The sequence below is a fragment of the Drosophila takahashii genome, chromosome 3L, assembly GCF_030179915.1.
Source record: "Drosophila takahashii strain IR98-3 E-12201 chromosome 3L, DtakHiC1v2, whole genome shotgun sequence".
Lineage (NCBI taxonomy): Eukaryota > Metazoa > Arthropoda > Insecta > Diptera > Drosophilidae > Drosophila > Drosophila takahashii.
Window position 1 is genome coordinate 18,564,704 of NC_091680.1, and position 24,963 is coordinate 18,589,666.

Here is a 24,963-nt window from a genome sequence, read left to right on the forward strand (position 1 = left end):
CGTGACAGATCCCAACAGCAATGAGAGCTCGTTTGCCTTAGTCCAACCTGGTCACACCACACTTGCGCTCTATTCCAATCAGAAAATAGAGAAAAGCATTTTATTTCGGACGAAGTGGACATACGGATCACGGAGCACGGATCACGGAGAACGCGGAAAGCGGAACACGGACGAACTGCTCAAGCGGAATCAATAGGAATCAATACATCGGCACTAGATCGGGTGCAAATCGAATAATGGCCGAAGTGCGACGCAGAAGGCCCGACGAGGAGCCACTGGAGGACACCGCGATCTCCGGATCCGGGGGGGCCGACAAGCGGAATTCCTCCGCAGCCGATTCCTCGGACCATGTAAGTGCAAGCAAGGCAATGACTCGTATGTGGAGCAGCCAAGCGGGCAGCCTGTTCCGGATTTGTTCCCGATTTGCATAATTCTTGGAGCATAGAAAACCAATACACAGTGTGTGTGTATACCAACAAATGTGTGTGTGGGTGTGTGTGTTTTTGTTATTCTCTGACGCACAAGCAGGTGGGAGAAAGAGAGAGAGAGAGCTCTCTCCTGGAGAAAATCCAATAACAAACACAAACCCACCCCCTTGGCCACCCACCCACCTGCTGTGTTGCAATATAGCGCCATTATGGCCAGCAAATCCAATTAGGTCCATTACGGAAGCACTGGAAGAGAATCCAAGAACCTGGTCTGAGAGGCATTACCATTCCCATTCCCAGACTTCCTCCTCCCCTTCCGGCTGATAAGCCCCCCGAATGTCTCCTTATCAACCGAGCGATTTGGCAACAAACAAAACACGCCACCGAAAAAAGCCCGCTATTTGTCTCCCCACTTTTCTCCTCCCCCCTCCCTCCCGTGTCTTTCTATATGCCTGTGTATTGGATAAACAAGCGATTCTGATTATGGGTATATAGGCACATGCATACACGTATCTTGGACTTTGCTCAGCGCCCAATAGAAAGTGCTTAAACCCTGCACTCCGGTCGTATCGAGTCCGATAGGGAACCGGAACCCGAACCCACTTTGCACTCCCAGCCAATCCAGTCGATATGTGCACTCTATCTTCCCCCTCCCCCGCAGGTGGACTCCGAGGAGGAGAAGATTCCCGAGGAGAAGTTCGTCGACGAGCTGGCCAAGAATCTGCCGCAAGGAACCGACAAGACACCCGAGATCCTGGACTCGGCACTCAAGGATTTGCCCGATAGGTAAGATGTAGTTAACTTTCCAGAACTTTTAAAGATCGGATTTGGGTAGTTTAATTCCCAAAATAGTAATACATAGTACTGAAAAATTTTAATTAACTATAACTCTAAAGATATATTTTTAACCAACCTTTCAACTGCCTTATTAGGATTGTTTTAAAAGAGCTTTCTGCTTATACTTTTTCTATTTTCCAAATAATGAGACATTAAATTTTATGATTTTATCACATTGTATTTTTGTACATTACACATTGCTAAAATTATTCCAAATATTGCCATGTTTTTTAAATTCAAAGTTTATTTTTCCTAACATATTTGAAAACATCTAATATTTTGGTATTGAATTCATTTTGCACTTGATTTATGGAAGTGCTAATTGTAGAAATTCGGCTGTATGAGTGTATTCCAAAATACCCACAGCTGGCTGCAGTTGGCGAGCAAATATTCTAAATAAATATGTACATTTACAAACAATATTTTTTTGCGCATTCCACAGATGGAAGAACTGGGTCATCCGAGGAATTTTCACATGGATTATGATATGCGGCTTCGCACTGATCATCTACGGTGGACCACTGGCCTTGATGATCACGGTGAGTTCAATGGAATCTTCAATTATTGTAAAATATTATAATATGTAATATATTATAACCTCTCTCTGCAGACTTTGCTGGTCCAGGTGAAATGCTTCCAGGAGATCATTTCAATTGGTTACCAGGTGTATCGAATTCACGGTTTGCCCTGGTTCCGGAGTCTCTCCTGGTACTTCCTTCTCACCTCCAATTACTTCTTCTACGGGGAGAATTTGGTTGACTACTTTGGCGTTGTCATTAATCGAGTGGTCAGTAAATAATCAGGACTTTTACCTATTGTATCTACATGTATATCTTTTGTTTAGGAGTACCTAAAGTTCCTGGTGACCTACCATCGTTTCCTATCCTTCGCCTTGTACATCATCGGCTTCGTTTGGTTTGTCCTCTCGCTGGTGAAGAAGTACTACATCAAACAGTTCAGCCTGTTCGCCTGGACCCACGTATCCCTGCTGATTGTCGTCACCCAGAGCTACCTCATCATCCAGAATATATTCGAGGGCCTTATTTGGTTCATCGTACCTGTCTCGATGATTGTGTGCAATGATGTCATGGCGTACGTATTCGGCTTCTTCTTCGGACGCACCCCCCTCATCAAGCTCAGTCCCAAGAAGACCTGGGAGGGCTTCATTGGGGGTGGCTTCGCCACCGTTCTCTTCGGCATTCTGTTCTCCTACGTTCTGTGCAACTACCAGTACTTCATCTGCCCCATCCAGTACTCGGAGGAACTGGGTCGCATGACCATGTCCTGTGTGCCCAGCTATCTGTTCACTCCACAGGAATACAGCCTTAAGTTGGTGAGTAATGATTTTCACAGTGGGAAGTAGTCAGTAGGGTGGGTCTGCTGTATTTTCCCAGCTTAATAGTTAATGTTCAATATCGACCGCTCCCTGAAATCCACTAAATGCACTTTAATCATTTCCAGTTCGGCATTGGCAAGACTATAAGCCTCTACCCCTACATTTGGCACTCGATCTCCCTGAGCTTGTTCAGCTCTATAATTGGACCCTTTGGCGGCTTCTTCGCCTCCGGATTCAAGAGAGCTTTCAAAATTAAGGTGAGTTCCGCTTCTTTACAAAACATTTTCCCTTTCTAACAAATCCACTAATTTACAGGACTTTGGCGACATGATTCCTGGACATGGCGGCATCATGGATCGCTTCGATTGCCAGTTTCTCATGGCCACCTTCGTCAACGTTTATATATCCAGCTTCATCAGAACTCCGTCGCCGGCGAAGCTGCTGACTCAAATTTACAACCTTAAACCTGATCAACAATACCAAATTTATCAGTCGCTCAAGGACAACCTGGGCGACATGCTAACCTAAGCTTAATCGGTTATCAGTTATCATTTAGATTCGGACAAGATGTTTGCTTTAGTCGTACGCTCTATATTTAATGCCGAAATTTCTATATATACATTAACATATGTATATTTGTAAGCAAACGGGCAAGCACTTTGGGCAGCCACATAAAATAAGTTAATTACGGGCATAATATTTGTTATGTTTTTAGTCCTTAGTTAGATTTTGTTGCTACATTTTAATTAATTTCCTATGTTAGTATCTTCATTTACTTGCATTAAGTTAAACTCTACATAGTGCAATCGAATTATGAAGCGATTCCATTAATTTTAATGCCCCCTGACAGGCGTTAAGTTCAACGCAAGGCAGAATAACTATGAATTTAATATCGACTATGTGTGTGTGCGTGTTGTTAGTGAATTTACATACTATTACTATATAACCAGAGATGAGATGATCAAGTCGGCAGCGCCAGAATCTGGAGATTAGCATAATTGAAGCGCATTTTAGTTAATTACCGAGGGACGAGGAGATATTACGAGCGGGTAAAAAGTGTGTAACTCTATATAGTGCAATATGTAGACAGTAAACAATTGTTTTAACGAATTCAATATTTATTTCTTAACGTTCCTTCGGTCATACAATACATCAGCATCATCCTCAGCCCGTGACACTTTCTCAAAAAGTACATAGATGATATATAATCGTTTACTTATAAATCCTGTTATACGAGTATCTGTATGGCATTTACGAAAGGAATGCAAGTCGACGGCGTATTAATGAACTAAGTGTACAAAGATTTCAATCTAAAATCTTACAGTCTCTATGTTAAATATATAAAAAAGTGAAGTGAAAAGAACAAAATTATTTCGTAAACTTAAATGGGAAGAGATTCTCTTCCATGGCACTTGGGGGGATTCCTAAAGCTAAAATCCGTTTTAATCAATTCAATTGAGATGATTTCTCTAAGCCAGATCGATGGGCTTAACCAGCATCTTTTTAATTAGCGAGTTATGAAGGTCGTCCACATCTTCGCGCTCCAAATCAAAGTATACCTTCCGATCGTGAGCATCTTCGAGTAACTGACGCCACATGTCCACAGACTGAAATTAATAAATAGCACAAGTTTATAAATATATTCTGTAAGATATTTCATGCTCGACACTCACCTTCAGATCATCAAAGTTGCCACAAATGACTAAGCAACGCTTCGGCCTGGTCAAAGCCACATTGAGTCGCTGGTAGTTGGTGAGGAAGCCGCAGCCGCGTGTCCTGGCATTCGAAATTATGATTACATCCTTCTCCAATCCCTGATAGGAGTCCACGGTCAAAGGAGTAAGGTTCATGTGGCTGGGAATCACCTGTGCCAAGGCGTAACATTGGTTCTGGTACGGCGAGATTATGCCGTAGCTGTAGAGCTTGCTCGACATGTGTTTGTCCATCTCGGTCAGGAGTTTGGCCACAAAGCGCGCCTCCTCGTCGTTGCTGATACTTCGGCTCTGAGCGCCACTGTTGTCCTGCGTGTATCTCAAATTGATCACGCAGTATGGAATGAGCGGCGATGCGAAGCGGGCAGTACACTCGGCGTTCACCAACTGATCCTCGTAGAAATACTTGTTGGGCCAGCGACAAATTTCCGGGTGCATGCGGTACTGCATGCTCAGCTTAAAGATTTTCGTATGCACAAACTGATTGCCGCCCGGCTTGTCCAGCTGCTTCTGCAGACTCCGCTGAACGCGGTCGAACATGGAGTTGGAGAGGCCATAATCGATGGCCTTCCTGGACAGCACCACCGCCGGTAGCTGTTGGGTGTCACCAACCATAACCATATGGGATAAACCAAATCTCATGGGCAGCAGGGTCCAGGGCTCTGTGCATTGGGTGGCCTCATCGATGATGCAGATGTCGAAAAAGTCCACATAATTGGCCAGTTTTACACACGAGGAGAGCGTTGTGCAGATGATATTGGCCTGGGCCACGCAATTTCGAGATATTTCGTACTCCTCGCGCTGAGACAGCGGCGGATTCAGTTGATCGCTGACCAACCGCAACTGGCGTTCCTTCTGCTGCAACTGCTGCTGCAAATATGTGCCCGCAAGATTTGGTTTTTGCTTCAGTTGATGTATCTCCGCCTTGAGGTCGTCGAGCTGCTTCTTTAGAATCGTACTATTTTCAGAGGTAAGTCCCTGCATCTTTCGCTCCCTGGCTTTATTGAAGTGCGCCTCCAGCGAGAAGGGACGCGAGTAAACGCTCATCCGCTCATGCATCCCGAAGCGCAGCAATTGGAAGCGGTCGTGGCTCATTGCACGCCACACCATGCCAAGCAGCTTAACAATATGATCTACGGCCGTGTTGGAATGGGCACAAATCAATATTTTACGGTCCAGCATCCTGGCGGCATTGCCATAAAGCGTCTGCAGACATAGCTCGGAAATAACCTTGGACTTGCCCGTTCCCGGTGGACCCTGGATCAGCGTGAGACTCGGTTCCACATCCTCGATAACGCGCTGGTAGGTCCGCAGTACAATATTCTCCTGATGTTCGTTCAACTTACTGAAGCCCTTGAAGGTGAAGGGCTGCTTGGGTAGCGCAACCTCAATTATTGTCTGCGAGGGCTTCATTATGCGACGCCAGAGCGGCGAGCAATACAGCTGATGGACGGCACTCAGAGCCCCTAACTCCACCCTCAGACTATCCACAACTGGTCGGGCAGTTATAAGCTTTAGTTCCTTGAGCCGTTCTTCGATTATAGCCTCTTTCAGGATCTCAAATGTGTATTCGTATAGGTTGCCTGGATAGAAGGAAAAAGAGCATTATTTGTGGGATGTCTAGGGCAAACAATCTGATGACTTACCCCCGGAAGACTTGACGTCTATTAGATTGGCAAATGTCTCTTCCAGTGGTTTACCCTTTAGGGTATAAAGTACAAAGTTTCCATTGGGTCTGTTATTGACTGAAAATAAAATTAAAAATAATTTTAAGATTCCTTCTCTTTAAAAAGGCCCACACTCATTTTCTATTACAAAGCAGGGTCCTGAAATTGACACAAATGTTAAAAACAAGAAAAATTGTATTTTACAGTGTGAGCAAAATTGTTGACATGTGTGTCAAATACAAAAGTGTTAAAATGTGAAAAATAATTGTGAACACACAAAGCTCACTTGTGTTTTTTCCTCAATGTGTTTTTTACACACTTTATTTTTAACACAAATGAAAATTACATTTCACTGACATTAACGAGTCGAATATAATATATCTAATATGTTAGTTTTAACCATTTCAAACCATATATGAATTCTTATACTATGGAAAACCGTGCATTTTATAAATTTTTTAATGTCAAAAACTCATTGTGTTAAAAACATGCTGTGTAAAATAACACGTCGTGTAAATAACACAAATGACATGTAGGATACAATTTTTTACACACAAGTCAATAACTTTTTTGAACTTAACACTTTGACATTAAACATGTTAATAAGGCAAGTTTTTTACAGTGTGTATTATTTTTCGAACCCTGCTACTAACCTTTGGTAACCAAACGAAAGCTGTTATTCTGTTCATAAAAATCCTTTAAGGTGACGGAAAAAACCTGCGTATTCGCTTTGTAGTCCCTCTCGATGGTGGATAACAGCTCCAGCCTCATCAGCGGAACAAAGGTCCTGTAAAAGACAGACAATAAAAGGTAAGCAGGGCATTACATATAAATATCAATCATCAAACTCACTCCTTGTAGTGCTTGAAAGAATTAAATTCATGGGAAATCGGTAGTAAGCAATCTAGGTCGGCCGCTTCGACACTGCCGAGTTTCAGCCACTGGTTAGCCCATTTCATGATGCTCCGCGAGTGCTGGCGTATGTCGTTCACCGGCTTTTTATCCTTGCGAACCCATTCGTGGCGTTCGCGATAGGTGCTGAGGAAGAGCTTGATGCTCTCCTTGCGTCCCTGCACCTGGGATCTGGCTTCTGGGACCATATCGATGAGGTGTACGACGACATTATCATTGAAATGCACCTTCCTGAGCTTCTTTTGAAGCTTATTTAAATCCTCGGCCTTTTGATGGTACTGTTCCATTTCGGCAAAGGTAACTTTATTGCAGGTGCGCTGATTTCTCGCCTGCTCGGCGTCTTTACGCTCAACTGTACGAGGACAAAGTGGCTGCGGATAGAGCAAGGCTTCGTCAGCTGCCCGAAGATGCTGGGAGAATGTCTCGATGGTGGAGCGTCGAGCAGGCATGGGTTTCTTTGGCTTGGCAAAGTCCGTCTTGGCCACCTTCGCCGGTGGCCCCACTTCTTTGGTTAGGAAATCGCCTCGATTGGAGTTGCTAACGGTGGGCACACTTGTGATGTGCTTTCTCTTGCCACTCCTCGAGCTGCTCTCATTTTCCTTAGGTTTTTCCGACAGCTTCTTGAGTGCTTCGCGGCGATTTTCCTTTATTTTGACATCTTCCTTTTTCTTGTCCTTGGGCTTCTGCTTCCACTTGTTGTTCATGTCGGCCTTGTAGTCAATTAAACGCTGGCGCTCTATTACCTTTTCTTTGGTTTTAACCTCTGCCGAGACCCCTCGCAGTTTGCCACGATTCTTCGGCAAGGATGGAGCCTCAATAACTGATGGTCCGCGTGAAAACCTGGCCTCATTTGAACTCGTGGCTCTTCCAAAAGTATCGCTTTTAGCTGGAGAAGGCTCTTTGGTAATTTTCTTGATGGGACTATCGGTTTCCGTGGTCACAGGACGATCCATAAAGCACGATACCGAGCGGTTGAGCAATCTTGGGCTTCGTTTGATTGGAACTTCAGCAGTGCTCTGCTTAGGAGTAACCTTTGTTGGGGTAATCGCTTCAGCTTCCTTAATCTTAGCCGTCAACGCCTCGAATTCTTCTCGGCTGTGTATGGTTTTGCGTCTGCCGCGAACCGGGGTTTTCTTATCCTCAACCTTTTTATTATTTTCTTTTGTAGGAGTGTTCAGCTTTTTCGGAGCCTCTAAAGTCACAACCAGTTCTTCATCATTGGCCTGTTTCGAAGGAGAAACCGCCAATGCCTCGAACTCTTCTCGACTTTGAATTGTTTTGCGTCTGCCGCGAATCGTGGGCTTTTTAGTTTCCCCTTTTTTATTACTTTTTTTGGCCGGGATGTCTACTTTTTCCGGAGCCTCTAGAGTTACCACTAATTCTTCTCGGCTGTTATCAGTCTCTTCGTTGTATTTCCTTTGTTTATTTCCTTTTTTATCTAAAGGTTCATCTAGTTCTTCTATTCGATCCATATAGCATGACTTTGAACGACTGCGTAGCATTTTTTTAGGTGGCTCAACGGTAGCCTCTTCGATTACCTTGGAAGTTGTGGGCTTTGATGTATCTCTCTTCCGGTTGGAGGACTTGTTAGTCTCTTCATTTAGTGGCTGCCTAGTTTTTAAACAAGATTTTGGTTGACGGTCATCCCTAGTTTTATCTGACTCCTCGAAACCTTCAACATCTGCAGTGGAGCTGACATTGTCTGTTGGTTTATGCTTTCTTATGCGTATCGAGCATTTTCGAATCGCTGAAGGATCAGGAGTTGTGCTGTCGGCTGAGGGAAAGCAGAAAAGTGTTAGTCCTAATAGTGATAGTTAAGTTTATGATGTACTTACCCTGCCGCACAACGTGATCGTTGGAGGACTTGATCTCGGAAGCTTCGTCCTCACTGGAGGTTTCGATGCGTAAAGCCCTCGAGGGATGTTTCACTCCAATCTCCATGTCCGAGTCCGAATCCTCCTGCTGCTCCTCCTCAACCACCGGGTATGTTTGCGACATTTCGATGACATCGGGAACCATCTTTTGGCTGAGCAACTTGGACCAGTCGGCCACCTTGCCGTACAGCTCCTCATCCTCGGAGTCGCTGATGTCGATGACGACGTCGTCGTAGGTATGCGATGTGGGGGAACCCTCGGCCATGTTGCCCAGGCCATTGCAGTCCAGAAAGTCCTCTTCGCCCTCGTTGAAGGCCATCTCGGTCTTCATTTCGCGCAGTACTGCCTGCGACATGGCGAAACTCTCGTCGTACTCCTCCTCCTCGTTGACCACTTCCTGCGGTGGCGGCATTTGGTTGCCATCTGGTCGCTCGATTGCCTCGCAGTTCTGCTGCTCCTCTGGTATTGGCCCCTCTGCACCAGTTTCCAGTTCAATGCAGTCGCCATCGTGAATTTTGGATTGGGTCGTCGCACTGCCCGGCGCCTTTTTGTTTAGCTGGTTGTACAAATAGGGATTTAGTTCTAGCACCGAGTTAAGAATGGCATCGTTGGGCTCCCCAAAGATGGTCTGAATCTGCTCGGTGGTTTGGTTTACGATCTCCTGCTTCACCTCGTTTATTTTCGGCAGATGCAGACCGGAACTGGAGGGCAGTTCCTCCTGCTGCTCCTCCTCCTGGCTGGGATCCTTCTTGACCCCAAAGTTGGGTATTTGCTGCTGAAGATTAAACTCAGTGGGCTGATTGCCACTGGGGGATCGAACAGCGGGAAGAGGAGTGGTATCATCGTCGTCGGAGGAGAGAATCACCTCTTCCGCCGTGGGCTCCATTTTCTTGAGGACGAAAATGGCATGGATGCCCGTGATTTTCTCGATTCCCGTGACACCCAGGCTGATGATGGAGCCCTCGGCCACGGGCAAGCGGTTGATCTTGTCGCTCAGCTTGCCGTCATTGATGAAGATGCCGTTCAAGGCGTTCTAAGGGTAAAATGTAGAGATGATTGGGAATGTGTACCTTTCTGGAGGCACTAGGATATCTCACCATCGACTGCACCACTACTCCGTTATCGCGCACGATAAACTTGGCGTGCTCCCGGGACACAAACTCGTAGGTTCCAGCCAGGACTATCCGGCAGCGCGAGTGGCGACCCACCAAGTTGGTCCCGTTGTGCAGGATGTGGCGCTGGCCAGTGGTCACATGTTGCAGATACCACACGCTGCTCATCCTGCCAAGTGTCCCTGCGGCGTCGTTCTCTAAAACAAGAGATTTAAGTAAATTATTTACTTTGTATTCAAGGAGGATGCGACGAATGTGACCGGCGCTTGCTCCGCTGAAAACAACAACGATTCCAGCAAGTGGTTGCGAAATATTGCATCGATGCACATTTACCGAATGGATATTACTTATTATTATTACTTCAAATCACGAAATTATGCCTCCTGGTTCTCAAAACTACGCAGCAAACACGCTCTGTTTTGGTTCTCAAATAACCGTAAATGGCAGTGTTGTAAGGCGCAGTTTTAAAGCAGGTCGAAACGGTAAAATTGTTAACGGTAATTATTCAAATTTTATAAAAATAAACACCGGAATTATTTATAATTTATCATTTAATTTTTAAATCTGTTCTTTAACTATGCCTGTACAAAATTCAAAGCAGAGAGAACATCTGACATATATATTTCACAAAGTTGGATTTGAAAAATTAGGTAATTTGATTAAATAATCAAAGTGAATTAACTTTAAGTGAAAATAACTGAGGGCCCGCTGATGAAGTATATATATAAAACAAAGCGCTAAATATAATTATAATACTCTATAGAAGTGTATCAATAAAAACCTTCACCAACACTAAAGCGGAGACTCGACCCTGTGTTTGAAACTTGGCTAGTGCTAGTGCATCCCTGGTCTCTGTGTTTTTCCACCGTACTCTCGCGACGGTCCTACAATCGAGCGCCAAATGGCGAATAAACGAAACTTGTGCAATAAGATAAACAAGAGAACTTTGGATCTGACCGAGGAAGCGCCCAGTGGAAGTCATGCCAAGCGCCACTGCAGCGAGAGCCTCTTCTGGCCGGAGGGCGACGACGGCGACAGCTTCTTCTCCAACGCGAATCTGGAGGATTTGCTGGACGGACGGAAGGATGGACTCTTTGGGACACAAGTAGAGACGAGCAAAAACAAGTTGCAGCAAAGCGGATCGGATGATGGCCTGGGACTATTCGTCGACACATCCTTTCCAGGAAGCTCCACCCAGAAGCTCTCGGCGGATAAGGAAACCAATGCCCCCACTGATGACCATAAAATTGATCTAGCGGACGAGGACAACGCCGATGAGGTCTTCAAGAAGATCAACCTCAACGACCTGAGCATTGGCGAAATGGAGGACATTTTCCATGGCGCCGAGGACTTCAGTGAACCCATCGCTCAGAACACACAGCTCTTCTTGGAGGCGGTTACCTTTAAGGTGCCCAGGACGCCGGAGAAGATTCTGCCAGGCGCTAAGGACGAATCCATGTCCTTCATCTCGAAATCTGTGATAGAGGGCATAGTGCAGGGCACGCAGTATGTGACCTGCGAGGAGCTGAAGAACCAATCCATTCTGGATCCCGTCAACTGGGAGACGCAGGCTTTCGCCGACTTCGAGAAGGACCATCAAGTCAAGGACACGTTTCCCAGCAAGGGCGAATTCTATGGCCTGCCGGACAGGGTCAAGAAGATGATACTCGAGCACAAGGGCATCAAAAGTCTTTACGGTATGGTTAATAACCCAAACAACGCATGCTTTTACCTACTTATAATTTATATGATATCCTCTAGAATGGCAGGACGAGTGCCTGAATCTACCTGCAATCAAGCAGCGAAAAAACCTTATCTATGCCCTGCCCACGAGCGGTGGTAAAACCCTAGTGGCCGAAATTCTTATGCTACGTGAACTGCTTTGCCGCGAACGCAACGTGTTGTTTATCCTGCCATATGTGTCGATTGTCCAGGAGAAGGTCAGCGCCATGTCTCCATTCGCCATCGACCTGGACTTCCTTGTGGAGGAGTACACCGCCGGCAAGGGTAAATGCCCGCCTGAGCCGCGTCGCAAGAGGCGCAGTCTGTTCATTGCCTCCATCGAGAAGGGAGCTGTTCTAATGGACAGCTTGATAGATGTACAGCGTCCCCATGAGATTGGCCTCGTGGTGGTGGACGAACTGCATTTGATTGGCGAAAAGGGCAGAGGAGCCACGCTAGAGGCATTCCTAACCAAGGTGATGTTTTTAAATGGTAAATGGTTTGTTTTCTTCTATCATTCTGAATGAACTATAGAATAGATCATTTTAGCGAACATTCAAATTGTGGGCATGAGTGCCACGATAGGCAATCTCAGCGAAATATCCTCGTTTCTGAATGCTGATGTCTACACCAGGGGCTTTCGTCCCGTGGAGCTGAAGGAGTACATAAAATGTGGACAGGATTTGCTGGAAATCAACTCGGCTGGCCAAACACTGGAAGAGATCTTCGTCCCAAGTCGCAGCGTTGACTATAATGTATGGAAATCTATTATAAATATTATAAATTATTAATCTTTCCTGCACTTAACTTGCAGTACAGCGAAGCTGTCAAACGTGCGGATCCTGACCACTTGGCCGGTTTGATCAGCGAATGTGCTCCGGAACACTGCTGCCTGGTTTTCTGTCCCAGTCGCAAGAACTGCGAGAACGTGGCGCTACTTCTCAGTCGCATTGTACCAAAGCAAAAATTCTTTGAACACCGACGTAGCGAGAAGTTGGATCTGATGGATGCCCTGGACAAGATGTGCGGTATACTCAGCCCGGTTTTGGCTAAAACTCTGCCTTATGGCATTGCCTATCATCATTCGGGATTGACCACAGATGAGAGAAAGTACATTGAGACAGCCTATCGTTTTGGCGTAATCACAGTCATCTGTTGCACCTCCACTTTGGCTGCGGGAGTGAATCTCCCAGCGAAGCGTGTTATCATACGAGCTCCTTATGTTGGCCAGGAATTTATGACTTTGTGCAAGTACAAGCAAATGGTGGGACGAGCTGGTCGCGCCGGATTGGGCGAAGCTGGCGAGAGTATTCTGATAACCCAGAGCAAAGACAACTTGCAGGTGGGCCAAATGCTTTTCTCGCCCATGGATAAGGCACTGAGTTCGATGGATCAGCAGGAGGCAGTTGGATTGCAAGTAAGTTCTGGCATTTTACTAATGCAATTGTAACACAATCGCAAAAAAAAATTACCCGATGTACCGCGAATTCTTGAGAATTTACGAGCAGAAGTTTTCCCGCGGATATGCGTGGTTCTCTTGTAATTGAATTTCAAAGTTGCGTATTTTGCTATAAAAACAAAGTAGCCTTTTTTAGTATTGAGGGTTTTGAAAACATGTAGGCTTTTCGTTCTTTGTCAAGATAATAAGCTTTCTAAAAAATTTAACGAAAATTTGCAATTCTTTTTATGGAAATTGATAGGCATCGACCATGATTTGTTAAAGGAAAAACAAAAGTAATATTCTTTTGCAGATGTAGACGGTTTAACATGTTTTAGACAATTTTTTTTTGTTATTTTGCGAAAATATGCAACGTCTGCCAGGATATGAAACAGGTTTTTAAAGTTCCCAAAGTTTTTAAAGGACGAATAGAGCGATTAGAAAACGAATGGGTCTGTTACACGGCGGATCTGTAGGAAAATGTTTAAATACTTACCTACAAGGAAGAGTTTCTTCCTTTAATGACTTACCTATAATGATAAATTTCCTCTGATAACTGGATATTGACTATTTAAAATGAGTTTTTTTACTGATAAAGTGTTAATTTTTGTTCTTTTTACAAAAAGTTTTATATTTTTAGTCCTAATGAAAAATGAAAATTATATTTTCCGTCTATGACTTGTTGTCTGGTGAACTGTGTTTAGAGACTGTGAGACAGAACCCGAAAACTGAGGGTTTATATAGGTAGCCGACCAAAGTGACCGGGTAGTGATTTCCAATTTATACCTACACTTGTAGGAAAACTTTACCGTTATTCAATAATTTTATAATACATATTCATGTACTTTTTTTTATAATTATATTTTGAATATATTTTTGTTAAGCAAAATTAAATTATATGATGGTTGATTTCCACATTCTATTATATCTATATATCTATTAGAAAGGCATAAGATTTAAATGTATAATTTCCTAAATCAATTTTGCATACTAAAAAAAAGACTTAAATTATTTCATAAAAGTATGCCATGACTTAAATTTCTTTGTATCCAAAAAATTATTTCGCGTCAAAAATTCTTTTCAAATTAATATCTGTTCACATTGATTAAATAAAATTGTTGATCTTGCACATATTGCATAAGAAGGGGGAAACGATAGCCATTGTATAGGTTTTTTGCGAGCTTGACTTTTTTAGTTATTTGAGAAGCAGTGGGACACCTGAGCGCCAGGTTATTTTTATGCAGAGTCTGCTGAATGGGAACAAAAGAAAATTGCATTAGCAAGTTTATTTTCTTTAAAATTGATGGGAGTCAGATCAATTGCAAAATGTTATTGCAATATTGGCGAATTATGTATTTTGGAAGGGAAAAGGGAATGATTGGTATCGTATTTCTGATGATTTGTCATTTATAGTTAGCTGCAAAAAAATGGGACTCGCGTGTTCTTTTTTAAATCTAAAAGCGCTGAATACGAAAAAAAACAATTTTTAGTGAAAATATCTTGTATTTTTATTTTTGTTGCAAAATGTTTAATGCAACAATTTATATTTGGATTATATTATCCGAATTAATATGTTTTGAGGGCCTCCATTTCGATTAGAGGCAATTCAATTCTCCAAGATTCTTTTTTCAGGGTAAAAACGGGAAAATGGCCTAAAATTTCTGGGATTCCCTCTACTCCTAGGCTGATGATGGTGCCCTGGCCCACGGTCAAGGGGTTGACCATTCTTGTCCCATTGATAAAGGTACCATTTAAGGGGTTCTATGGTTAAAGTAGGAATTAATATGGACATGTTTTTTTTGTATATAACTGAGATAACTCACCAAGGATCGCACAAACACGGACTCACCGCTGACGATGAGAATCACATGCCTTCTAGACACATATTGGTAGTAGTTGGTATCCAAAACGATACTGCAGCTCGAGTGGCGACCCAACAAATTGTACCCGTAACTCAGGTTGAAACGATGTCCAGTGGTCACGTGTTCCAAATACCATACGATTTGCATTTTGGCGATCTATTCTTTATTATTTTAAGCAGAGGCAAAATATTTTATTATCTGCAATATTTTTTTTTTGATTGTCATTGACTTTTTGTCGACCAAGAATGACAAATTGTATCCTTATATTTATCGAAATTATCGAAGAAACTCTATTTTATTTTTAGGGCTGTCAGCATATTAAACAAATGTACATGGGTTCTTAACTTGGGAAGTTTTAGTTTAGAACCTATTTTTAGGAAAGTTTTAACCACTCTTTAACTAATATAAATTTGGGTTAAATATGTAAATACATATTAAATATAAGCAATAATTATATTGAGTTAGTTAGTAAATTGTTGTTATCTGGATCACACGAGCCAGCTTTTTAGCTGACCCTGCTGAATTGCCTTAAAGAAAATCGCAAAAAAAAGGTGAATTGTTTTTTATTTTATTCAGGTTGTTGACTTCTATAATTGTGAAATTTGGTTTTACTTTTCAGCTTATTTTATTTAGCTGTAAGAAAATGGGACATACAATCGCCTGATTCTTTTTATGCAGAGTCTGCTGACCAAGCAGAAATGTTGTGCTGTCAGTTGAATTCGAAAGTTGATAGCGAAAAGGCAGCAACAAGAAATTAACGCAGAAGAAATAATATAATTTTTAATTCCACACTTCTTTCAGTCTCTCATCCTCAGCGTGGTTGGCCTGAACCTGGCAGAATGCCGTCGAGATTTGTACCGCCTGGTGCACAGCACCCTTCTCTCCGTGCAGGCCAGCTCCCTGGAGGTGGCCGTGGACGAGATAGTGCTTCGGATTCTTCGCGAGATGTTCAAGAATAAAGTGCTGCAGCTAACCGAGCCGCCGGCCAAATCGAAGATAAATTCCTCGGATATTATAACCACGCAGGAGGTGAATCAAACCAACCGACCCGCTGGCGAGCGTCGATTGCTCATTGGTCAGTCCACCCCCTTTAAGTTGACCAATATCGGAAGAGCTGCCTTCAAGGCGGGCATCGATTACAAGCGGGCGAATGCCATCCACAAGGAGCTGAAGCAGGCCCAGCAGCAGCTCATCCTCACCAACTACCTGCACTTGTTGTACCTGGTCGTGTGCTTCAATTCGAACGAAAGAGGCGACGAATTGTTTCCGGCCGATGCCAGCATTCTCTTTGGAGTCTACACCTCGCTGCCGCCGGACGCGCAGGCCTTGTTCAAGCAGCTCGGCTTCACGGAAGCCCATGCAGCCAGACTCTTTAAGACGCAGTCGGTCCAGGGTCCCTTGTCCCTGCAGCTGAACCGCCTCTACAAGGTGCTTATCCTGGCGGACATACTGAATCTCCTGCCGCTTCCCTCGGTGGCCAGCAAGTACAACGTGGAGCGGGGAACGCTGCAGCATCTGATTAGCCAATCTATAGCCGCCTCCAGTGCGATTGTCCGCCTGTGCGAGGAGTTGGAGGAGTTCTGGTGCTATAAACCCTTGTTCGAACGCATCCTGCACAAAATGGATCGCTGCGGCACCTTTGAATTGGAGCCGCTAATGGAACTGCCAGCCGTTAAAATTGTGAGTGGGACCGTAATCATTATAAGTTATATAATAAAAAAAATTGATTATTTTTTGTGCGCTTTATATTTTGCTCAAAATATCGTTCTAAGTGTGATATCTTCTTTCTCAGATTATTCTTTGGAAAAATGATTCCGTAGCATTATAAAGTGAACGAGACCAAAAAACCAATCAGATTTGAAAAAAGTTTAAAAAATATTTTTTTAAATATATTTAAGATTTTGCACTTTAAAAATAATAATCATTATTTTTTTATCGATCTTTTTCCGCCCACAATAATAATAATTATTCAATGCGCGATTGAAAAAAACTCAACAAATAATTATTAAAATAAAGTAAAATGTATAAAAGTCAAGAACTAAAAAATCATTGCGTATATAGATATAGCATACAAATAGTAGCAGATTGGTATAATTCGTTTGTTTATACGGCTTTTCCAAGTTGATGATTTTTTTGTTTGAAAAATACATCCATAATCATTATTTACGGTCCCTGATAATAATCATGTCTGTATAATCTACATATATTTTATTTCTTGTCTAGAATCGCGCCAAGCAACTGTATGCAGCTGGATTTCAAACCATCGAGGATATAGCCAAAGTACGACCCGCACTTTTAGTCCAATCCTTGGAGCACATGCCCCTCAGAGTGGCCACCGAAATAGTCTCGGCAGCTAAGGTGATAATTGTGTTATTAAAATATTTGTAACCTTACCAATATCCATACCCTTTCCTTTCCAGATAATTCTAATGAAAAAACTTGACCATCTGGAGGAGGAAACGGAGAACCTCAAGAACTGCCTTCAGACATCTCACATGGATTAGTAAAGAATTCGCTTAAGTAGGTTTTAAATTTATTTCAGTTTTTGTTTTGATTGTTATGCACTCCGACTTAAGTCTTGGATCTGGGCTCTCCATGACGAACACGATCTCCGACAAAGCTTAAATATTACAGACAATTTGTGTGCAAATTGCAATTTTAAATTTTAAATTAACACATTAAGTATTCGCTCTCTCTAAATGTACATTGCGGACATCGATGCTGCTGTTCCGTTTCGTTCTGTTCTGCTGGATGTTTTGCGTTTTGATTACTGATTTAGCGGAGATAAACGAGTAGGAGGAAGTGAGTTTTACAAACTACTAGATACGAGCTAGCAGACAAATTCGCAAGCTGCTACTATCACGACATTTGAGTATTATACAACGTATTTATAAGTAGGGGGCGTTCGGGACATATATAGCTGATAAAGCAAAAATAGCAAAAGCAATTGAACTTGTAGAATTTATAGAAAAAGTCTTTCTGACAAATCAGTGGATCAAGTATTACGGCAGCTCTAAGGTATTCAACTAAAAAATTAGGTCTTAAAAGTTAATATTGCTCATGTTGTTTTTCGGTTTGCCTAATATGTCCCAAACCTTTTTGAATTACGAGTAGGTTTTGCGGCTAAACGACTAAGGTAGAGACAGATTTGTTTAAGAAGTGGGAAACTCTCCTTGTGTTCGGGGAAACTTATTTACAGCTGAAGAAACTGCAAGTTAAAAATGTTAAATAATAATTAAATTTCAAAAGTAATCAAAACTAAAACCCACCTCATTACAAGCGATCCTTTCAGTAGGCAAAGTCGTCGTAGAAATGCTGGGCAACCCGTCCGCCCGCCTGCTGGTAGCTCCGGCTCACTCCCGACCCGGCGACGGCTCCTCCGCTGGACGGTCCGCCGGCTGCTCTTCCGGCAGCAGCGTATTCGAGTCGATGTGGACGCGCGGCTTGCGCCGGGACAACAGCCCGCCGGCGTATATCTGTCGACGAGAAATAGGAATCACTATGATAGCTCGCTGGTTGCGATTCGGATGCGGATGCTGATGCTGAAGCGGATGTTGGTGATTGATACGCTGGCTGATAGGCGAATGGATTATAGGCGCTGGCATATTGCCGCTGCTGCGATTGCGGCTGCTGCTGCTGCTGCTGATATGGAAGCTGATGCGAATGAGGATGCGGATGCTGATGCTGGGGCGATAGCGGTTTCAGCGTGGGATCGAGTGCATCGTTGAGCGTCACATCGTAGTCGTTCTCGTAGAGCTCGTCGAGATTCAGCTTGGGACGCTGCGGCGGCTCCACTCGCTTTGGCGTGGTGGGCAGAGCACTGCGCGGCGGAAGCGTGGTCCTCGGTGGACTGGCCGACGGAGGAGGCTCCTCCTCGTCATCAGGAGCTCCCCTTAGCAGAGGAGCCCCGTGCTCGAGCAGACGCACTCCCGAAATGGTGGAGCCCATGTCGATGGGCGTGCTATCGGTGGTGGGCAATGGCTTCAGGGCCACGCCCACCGGCTGAAGGCCCCGCGGCAGATATGGACTGCCACCCCTGGAGGGCAGAAAAGGTCGCTTGACCACACGTACCGATGAGGGTCGCTGGGAAATACCAGCTCCTGCGTTGCGTCCGCTTAAGGAATTAGCTCGCGTTCTGGGGGCGGGTGCCTCCTCTTCTACTTGCTCCACTGGATGCTCCAGCTCCTCTTCCTCCTCCTCAACGATTGGCTTGCGAGGACGTGGTGCCACCGTTGGCTTTCGTGTGGTTGTCTTGCTCCTCAGTCTCTGGTTCCGCAGGGGAGCCGCTGTGGAAGCGGGCGGCGCTGGACTCTCCTCGTAGTCCTCATCTTCGAAGTCCACATCTGCTGCAGGGGCACGAGATCTGGGAGCCGAAGGACGCTTGCGCTTTCTTAGTGTATCCTGGTCGGCCTGCTCGTAGTACTCCTCGTCGGCAGGCTTCTTGTCCGTCACTGGCTTCCGCAAGGTGTTCCTCGTGGGCTTTTGCTCCACTCGCGGGGCTGGCGTTCGTCTGCGAGGAGTGTTCCTGGCCGGAGGCTGCTCGTAATCCTCCTCCACCTGCTCCTCGGGGTAATCCTCCTCCTCCTGGGCGCTGTTCGATGGCGCCTGTGTGGTGGCCGTGATCTTTTGCACCGGATAGGAGAACTTCTTCTTCTCGTTGATGGGAACTGGTCGGGCGATCCTCGGTGGAGCCCGGGGACGAGCATAAACGGATGCGGCCGCCGCCTTGGGAGTGATGAATTCGGTTAGTGGCTTCGGAGTTGTCTTCACCTTCTGGGGAGTTTGCTCCTCGGCGGCCTCCTCCTGATCCGCACCATTGTAGGGCTTTTCGTATTCATCCAGGTCATCCAAGGCGGACGATGGCGTTGTCCTCTCCTTTTCCACACGTCTCCTGCCCAGCGGACGATCTTCGTTGAAGCTGCGTCGCTCCTCCACGCGACCTGGTTTCCTGGGCGACACCTTTCGACCCGCCGGTCCTGCACTGGGTTTACCTCTTGGCCTCTTGCTCGGCCGCTCGTCGTAGTCCTCCTCCTGCGTCTCCTCCTCATCGCGATACCGATTCCTGTTCCGCCTGATGGGTTTCTTGGCCTCCGTCCGCTTCTCCTCGTACTCATCATCGTAGTCCAGCTCCACTTGGGGCTTCCTCTGACGTGGTCTCGGCTTGGGCCTTCGCACGGGTCGCTCCTCATAGTAATCGTCCTCGTACTGATCCTGATCCTCGTAGTAGTAGTCGTCGATGGGTCTGCGGTTGTAGGGTCTTCTTAGCGGACGTTGTGGTCTTTGAGGGCGACGTCGAGAGGCCGGGGGCTGAGTAGGTGGTGCCGGCGTTGTTGTAGTACTCGTCGAGGTGGTAGTGGTGGCCATATAGAGCTCATCGTTCCTGGGAAGAGAGAGGCGAATTTTAGCAGAACTTATAAAATAAAAACAGAAATTTATGTTACTATTAATTTAAGTTCTTAATGAGTGTACTAAGCTTAAGATATTAAATTTTTGGATTAGTTATTTGTTTATTAAACGTTTATTAAACAAGTTAAGATCCACGCTTTCAAATTATACTACACACAAAAAGAGCATGTTCCCTGTAAAATCGATATGGCGTATTTTTCAAGTCATGCAAAACCCACATCGTTTTTACACGAAATACCCTTTTCGACCAGGTCAAATTTACCTGGCACATATCAAATTAAAATTGATCTTAAATAATGTAAACTCGATCTACGTTTTTTTTGGATGCAGAAATGTTTGTTACTATTTATTTAAGATCTGAAAGAGTCTATTAAGCTTAAGATATTACATTTTTGGATTAGTTATTTGTTTAATAAACGCAACAAGTTAAGATCCACGCTTTCAAATTATACTACTCACAAAAAAGAGTAAGTTCCCTGTAAAATCGATATGGCCATGTAAATTTGGTCATGCAATACACATATCGTTTTTACATGAAATATTCTTTTCGATCAGGTCAAATTTACCTGGTCTCATATCAAATTAAAATTTATCTTAAATAATGTAAAATCGATCTACGTTTCAAATCGATTTTTTTTTGGGTGCATAAATAGAGATAATTAAGAAACTATTAACCTATTAAAATATTCAGCAGTGACTTTATCTTTTTAAAGGGCTTCCCCTGGGGAAGTCTCTCACCTGTTCCAGTATTTCTGGGATCCCTCGCAGTCCACGTCCGATGCAAAGTGGCAGATGAAGGTGCGCTGGTCGAAGGCCGTGAAGTTGGCGCACAGAAAGTCGTGTCTGATGCCATAGACGCAGTGGTGGTAGATCTGCAACGAGTCCAACTCCGGTTAATCACACTTGGCCATAACTAATCCGCTCTGTTAGCCATCGTTTAGCGCTTCTTTTTGCCCGCTTTTGAGGTCAAGATCGAGGCGCAAACAAGTTTTAGTTTTTTGGCGTCACGTCGCCGGTTAAAAAAGAGAAATTGCTGGACAGGCACAAAGGGATTGGGGTTGGGTTGGGTTGGGCTAGCTTTTGATGACCAATTATGTTACGTCGCTTTTGGCCCAGACAAGGTCACGCCGGCTCGCTCACCTGACACTTGTACTCGATGGAGGCATAGAAGCCGTCGTGCAGACCCTCGCACTTGAAGTGGATCTCATCCATGGGCGGCACGGTGGACAGGAAGGGATAGGTCGACAGGTTGTAGCTGTGCAGGATGAAGAAAAGTTGTATGTTAGTTGTGGGTTAATTTTACAAATTATTTTACAGTAATAAAATGCTTGAAATCCAAAAATATTTCTCAACTGAAATGGAAATTAATTGTTTTAACCATGTCCAGACACGTTAGATATTTGTGGAAAAGGTTCTATGCTGGCCATAAACGTAAATAACAAACCGTTTGTTATTAAGGTTCAAAAATGGTAATTAACTTGGTGGATAGTAAAACTAACAAATGACCAGGTAAAACCAAATAACACTTTCCACCCTTTTTCCATCTTTACCTGTCCCACATACATAGAAGAACTGGCAAGTAACCCTTAACAAACCATAATAATCTTTTTCCTGCTGCAAATTTTATGATCTTATCATTTATTTTTAAAACGCAATCTTTTAATTTGTCAATTTTTTTTTTTTTTTAAGTTCTGGTAATTCTGTTGTAAAGATGATTATTACGGCGGCAAGTTGAGATCACAAAAAATGTGGTCTTATTAGGATTAAAAAAAAGATTTATAATCTTGACTTGACATTAATCATCCTCCTTACGATGGAACTCAACTTCGGAGGCTGATATTTATTAATTACCTATAAGGCTTACTCCCTTCATTATTTAACGAACGTAACTTACCCTCTCAGTTCCCTGGGCAGATTGGGATCCCAGATGTAGTCGATCTGTGGGATGCCCGTCAGCTTGGAGTTCTTCGACAGGGTGCCGTTGTCCGGCTGAAAGATCATTAACGATATGTTTTTGTACCACCGGGAAACGCCTTTCAAATTAATCATCTCACCTTGCTACTGTCGCCGCCATCTCCGCTGGGCACTGGCTGCTCCTCCTCCACCTCCTCCTCCTCGACCGCCGTGGATTCCGTCGTGGTGCTGGTGGTGCTGCTCGTGGAGGCGGGAGTTTTGGCAATGGACACCTTCTTGAAGGGCAGGGCGGCTTCTGTGGAGGCCAACAGGCTCAGCAGCAGCACTAAATCACGGGGGAAACGAAATTTAAATTAATTAAAATTTCACAGCTGCCAAAAGTTACATAATAAGGCAAGGATTGTTATTATGTCATGGTCCGGTTCGAACCACAAAATTAAGTGGTTTTTTGAGTTAACCTGAGTGTCCTCCAATTCGATCCAATCCATTCCAATTCAACTCACCTGTTGCTGTCATTAACAGCCAGCCTTTGGCTTTTTTCATGTTGAAGGCTTCAGTTCTCTGGTTGTTTGCTAACTGAAATGAGAAATGTACAAAATATTATGTAAATTTCTGAATTTCGGACACACCTCCACACCCTTGCAAAAGATTTATGTTCTATCGAAGTCGTTGAACGCTTCCAAAATGAAAGAAACAAAAGAAACCTCTTAGGCATTCTTCCTCTTTGATGGTTTCGAATTGAGTTGTGAGCTCGAGAGTTCTGGATTTAATTTAACTTAATACTCAAATCACGTCCCATGATTAACGTTACTTTCAGTGCTTGTCATTCAAGTCGGGAAGAGTCGAAGGGGAAACTACCTCTTGCAGAAATGCATTCTATCCAAAATTGGTTGTAGAAAGTGTTCTTGGCTGAACTTTTGTATTTGGTTAGCTTTTCGATTTTGTTTTCCTAGACTAATGGTCAAAGAAAAACAGTGAAATTTATCTGGGGGAGGAGAACTTTATAAAATTTAAGATGGACTTTTTTGAGGCTTTGCATAGACAGATTAAGGTTAACAAAAATGTTTTGTAAATATTTTGTATCTTTGTCTATGTTTTCCTTTGCTAAAGTAAAAGTAAAGTAAAGTAAATCTCTAAAATGAAATAGTTGCTTCCGAAAGGTACAAATATTGTGTAATAATAAGAATAAATATTAATATTACCCTATACCATTACTATTCATTCGCAAGAGTTAAATTGTTGTCATATTTATCAATAAAATTGATAAAACGTGTTACATTATTAAACCTAATAATTACTAAAGGCAACATAATTTATCAAACCAATAATATTATAAATAAACCCATGATTCACCCTCTAAACGTAGTTCCTTTTCTCCACAAATCGATCAATTAACTAATGCAATCACTGCTAATTTCGTGTACACACTTATTGTGCGCACTTTGATCAGCTTCACTTTCCGATTTCCGTCTCGGGTGTCGGGTAATTGCATAATTAGGTTTGGCAGCCTTCAATGTCACTTCGCTGGGCTCGACTTACGTAAGGAGAGCGAGTGGCTGGGCGAAATTGAAAGGGTGGTGGCCACCGCACTGGCAAGTAAATAAATAAATACTTTGGCCACATAATAAACACAATGCATAACTATAACAAATTGAAAAGCAAGCGAGCAGAAAAGACTTTCATTTCCAATGCGTTTTTTCGCCGAGAAATTTAATGCAAACCGCTTGGCTTGGAAAAGATCATTGGAGCATTGTAATTTGGCAGTCGATAGCCCAAGTTGAATGCAATTTGTTTCTCCCAAAAAGTATTTTTATTGTGCATTGTTCGGGGCTTGGGGTCTCCTTGGAATGGCCCACGGGGCGTATACTCGATGGGCATTGCGGATTGGCGAGGAAGCTCCTCCTCCGCCTTTCGGTTTATGCATGGCACAATTTCTGTGCTCAATTTTAGTGCCCTGAGTTCAAAGATTTTGCCGATCACACCCTGTTTTGGTGCTGTTGTTCAACAAAAAAGTGTGTCGTGCATTTTAAGTGGATATTTGATTGGATTTGATGTCTTTCGGCCTGGCTCATTGAGTGTTTGCCAGTCTTTTTGTCTGTCTCAGCTGGTTTGCACTTTTTGACATTTTGCCCGACTGTGTGGGCCGAGTGCGGAGATAAATATCTGACTAAATATGATAATGGTTTTTGTTATGACAGAGATAACAACTTTGATGAAAACGAATGCCTCAGTCGAAATGTCAAAGGGTTCTTGAGCAGAGCAAAAACGATTGCAAAGATTTTTGAATGCTGCTTTATTTTATTGTGGGCAATTTGTTCTTTGTTCAACTGTAGTTTCTTGCCTTGAAAATCAATATTTAATCGAAGTCGTAATAAAAAGATTAACCTTTTCTTAATTTAAAATGTTTATTTTTTAACTACATAGGATAGGTTTAACATTATAAGGTCTTTGAAAATCGAAATTCAATATTTAAACAATATTCAAATGTATATTTTAGTGTTTTAAGTGCTATTTTATTTCAAAAATAACGGGGCACCCATTTTTCACACAAAAAATTTAACTTTAAAACACAAAACTGTATAATAAGATAAATTCAATTTTTTTTAATTAAAGATTTTTCTTTCAACCGAACTCTACTATTTCTAACTGTTTCTTTGTGTAGGAGGCCACACTTAAGAACATTCACCCTAATAGGAAAAAACTTCTGCTAAAATCATAAGCTGGCCAAAATAACGTAAATATT

At 43.4% G+C, this 24,963-nt stretch overlaps 5 protein-coding genes across 7 annotated transcripts in view; 2 read left to right on the plus strand and 3 right to left on the minus strand.

Moving 5' to 3' along the window:
* Cds (CDP-diacylglycerol synthase) lies at window positions 1–3,969 on the plus strand. The gene is made up of 7 exons (XM_017156374.3): window positions 1–350; window positions 1,090–1,214; window positions 1,708–1,804; window positions 1,876–2,052; window positions 2,110–2,598; window positions 2,727–2,858; window positions 2,917–3,969. The coding sequence occupies exons 1-7, from the start codon at window positions 237–239 to the stop codon at window positions 3,127–3,129; spliced, it is 1,347 nt and encodes a 448-aa protein (XP_017011863.2). The 5' UTR covers window positions 1–236; the 3' UTR covers window positions 3,130–3,969.
* Window positions 3,882–13,742, minus strand: Setx (probable helicase senataxin). Of its 2 annotated transcripts, none has more exons than XM_070214732.1 (8): window positions 13,569–13,742; window positions 9,864–10,075; window positions 8,728–9,799; window positions 6,833–8,666; window positions 6,634–6,767; window positions 5,960–6,058; window positions 4,275–5,896; window positions 3,882–4,208 (listed from the first exon to the last, which is right to left on the minus strand). In XM_070214732.1, the coding sequence occupies exons 2-8, from the start codon at window positions 10,044–10,046 to the stop codon at window positions 4,071–4,073; spliced, it is 5,082 nt and encodes a 1,693-aa protein (XP_070070833.1). In that variant the 5' UTR covers window positions 10,047–10,075; window positions 13,569–13,742; the 3' UTR covers window positions 3,882–4,070. The 2 variants fall into 2 exon arrangements, with proteins under 2 accessions (XP_070070833.1, XP_017011857.3); XM_017156368.3 differs by lacking the exon at window positions 13,569–13,742 and adding an exon at window positions 10,239–10,376.
* mus301 (mutagen-sensitive 301) lies at window positions 10,750–17,652 on the plus strand. 2 transcript variants are annotated; one of them, XM_070214733.1, is made up of 8 exons: window positions 10,750–11,575; window positions 11,640–12,092; window positions 12,150–12,355; window positions 12,415–13,017; window positions 15,702–15,929; window positions 15,996–16,580; window positions 17,124–17,258; window positions 17,321–17,652. In XM_070214733.1, exons 1-8 carry the CDS (start codon window positions 10,780–10,782, stop codon window positions 17,402–17,404), a joined length of 3,090 nt encoding a protein of 1,029 aa, XP_070070834.1. In that variant the 5' UTR covers window positions 10,750–10,779; the 3' UTR covers window positions 17,405–17,652. The 2 variants fall into 2 exon arrangements, with proteins under 2 accessions (XP_070070834.1, XP_017011859.3); XM_017156370.3 differs by having other exon boundaries at window positions 15,702–16,580.
* Window positions 14,547–15,162, minus strand: LOC138912914 (uncharacterized). The gene is made up of 2 exons (XM_070214737.1): window positions 14,862–15,162; window positions 14,547–14,799 (listed from the first exon to the last, which is right to left on the minus strand). Exons 1-2 carry the CDS (start codon window positions 15,045–15,047, stop codon window positions 14,605–14,607), a joined length of 381 nt encoding a protein of 126 aa, XP_070070838.1. The 5' UTR covers window positions 15,048–15,162; the 3' UTR covers window positions 14,547–14,604.
* LOC108067379 (nucleolar protein dao-5) overlaps window positions 17,422–24,963 on the minus strand; it is an 11,333-nt gene continuing 3,791 nt past the window's right edge. The window contains exons 3-9 of the mRNA XM_017156373.3: window positions 22,724–22,796; window positions 22,361–22,545; window positions 22,201–22,295; window positions 21,447–21,561; window positions 21,045–21,178; window positions 18,170–20,280; window positions 17,422–18,108 (exon numbers count right to left, since the gene is read on the minus strand). Coding sequence (XP_017011862.3) covers window positions 18,189–20,280; window positions 21,045–21,178; window positions 21,447–21,561; window positions 22,201–22,295; window positions 22,361–22,545; window positions 22,724–22,763 — 2,661 coding nt within the window. The 5' untranslated portion in view covers window positions 22,764–22,796 and the 3' untranslated portion in view covers window positions 17,422–18,108; window positions 18,170–18,188. The remainder of the gene's footprint in view (window positions 18,109–18,169; window positions 20,281–21,044; window positions 21,179–21,446; window positions 21,562–22,200; window positions 22,296–22,360; window positions 22,546–22,723; window positions 22,797–24,963) is intronic.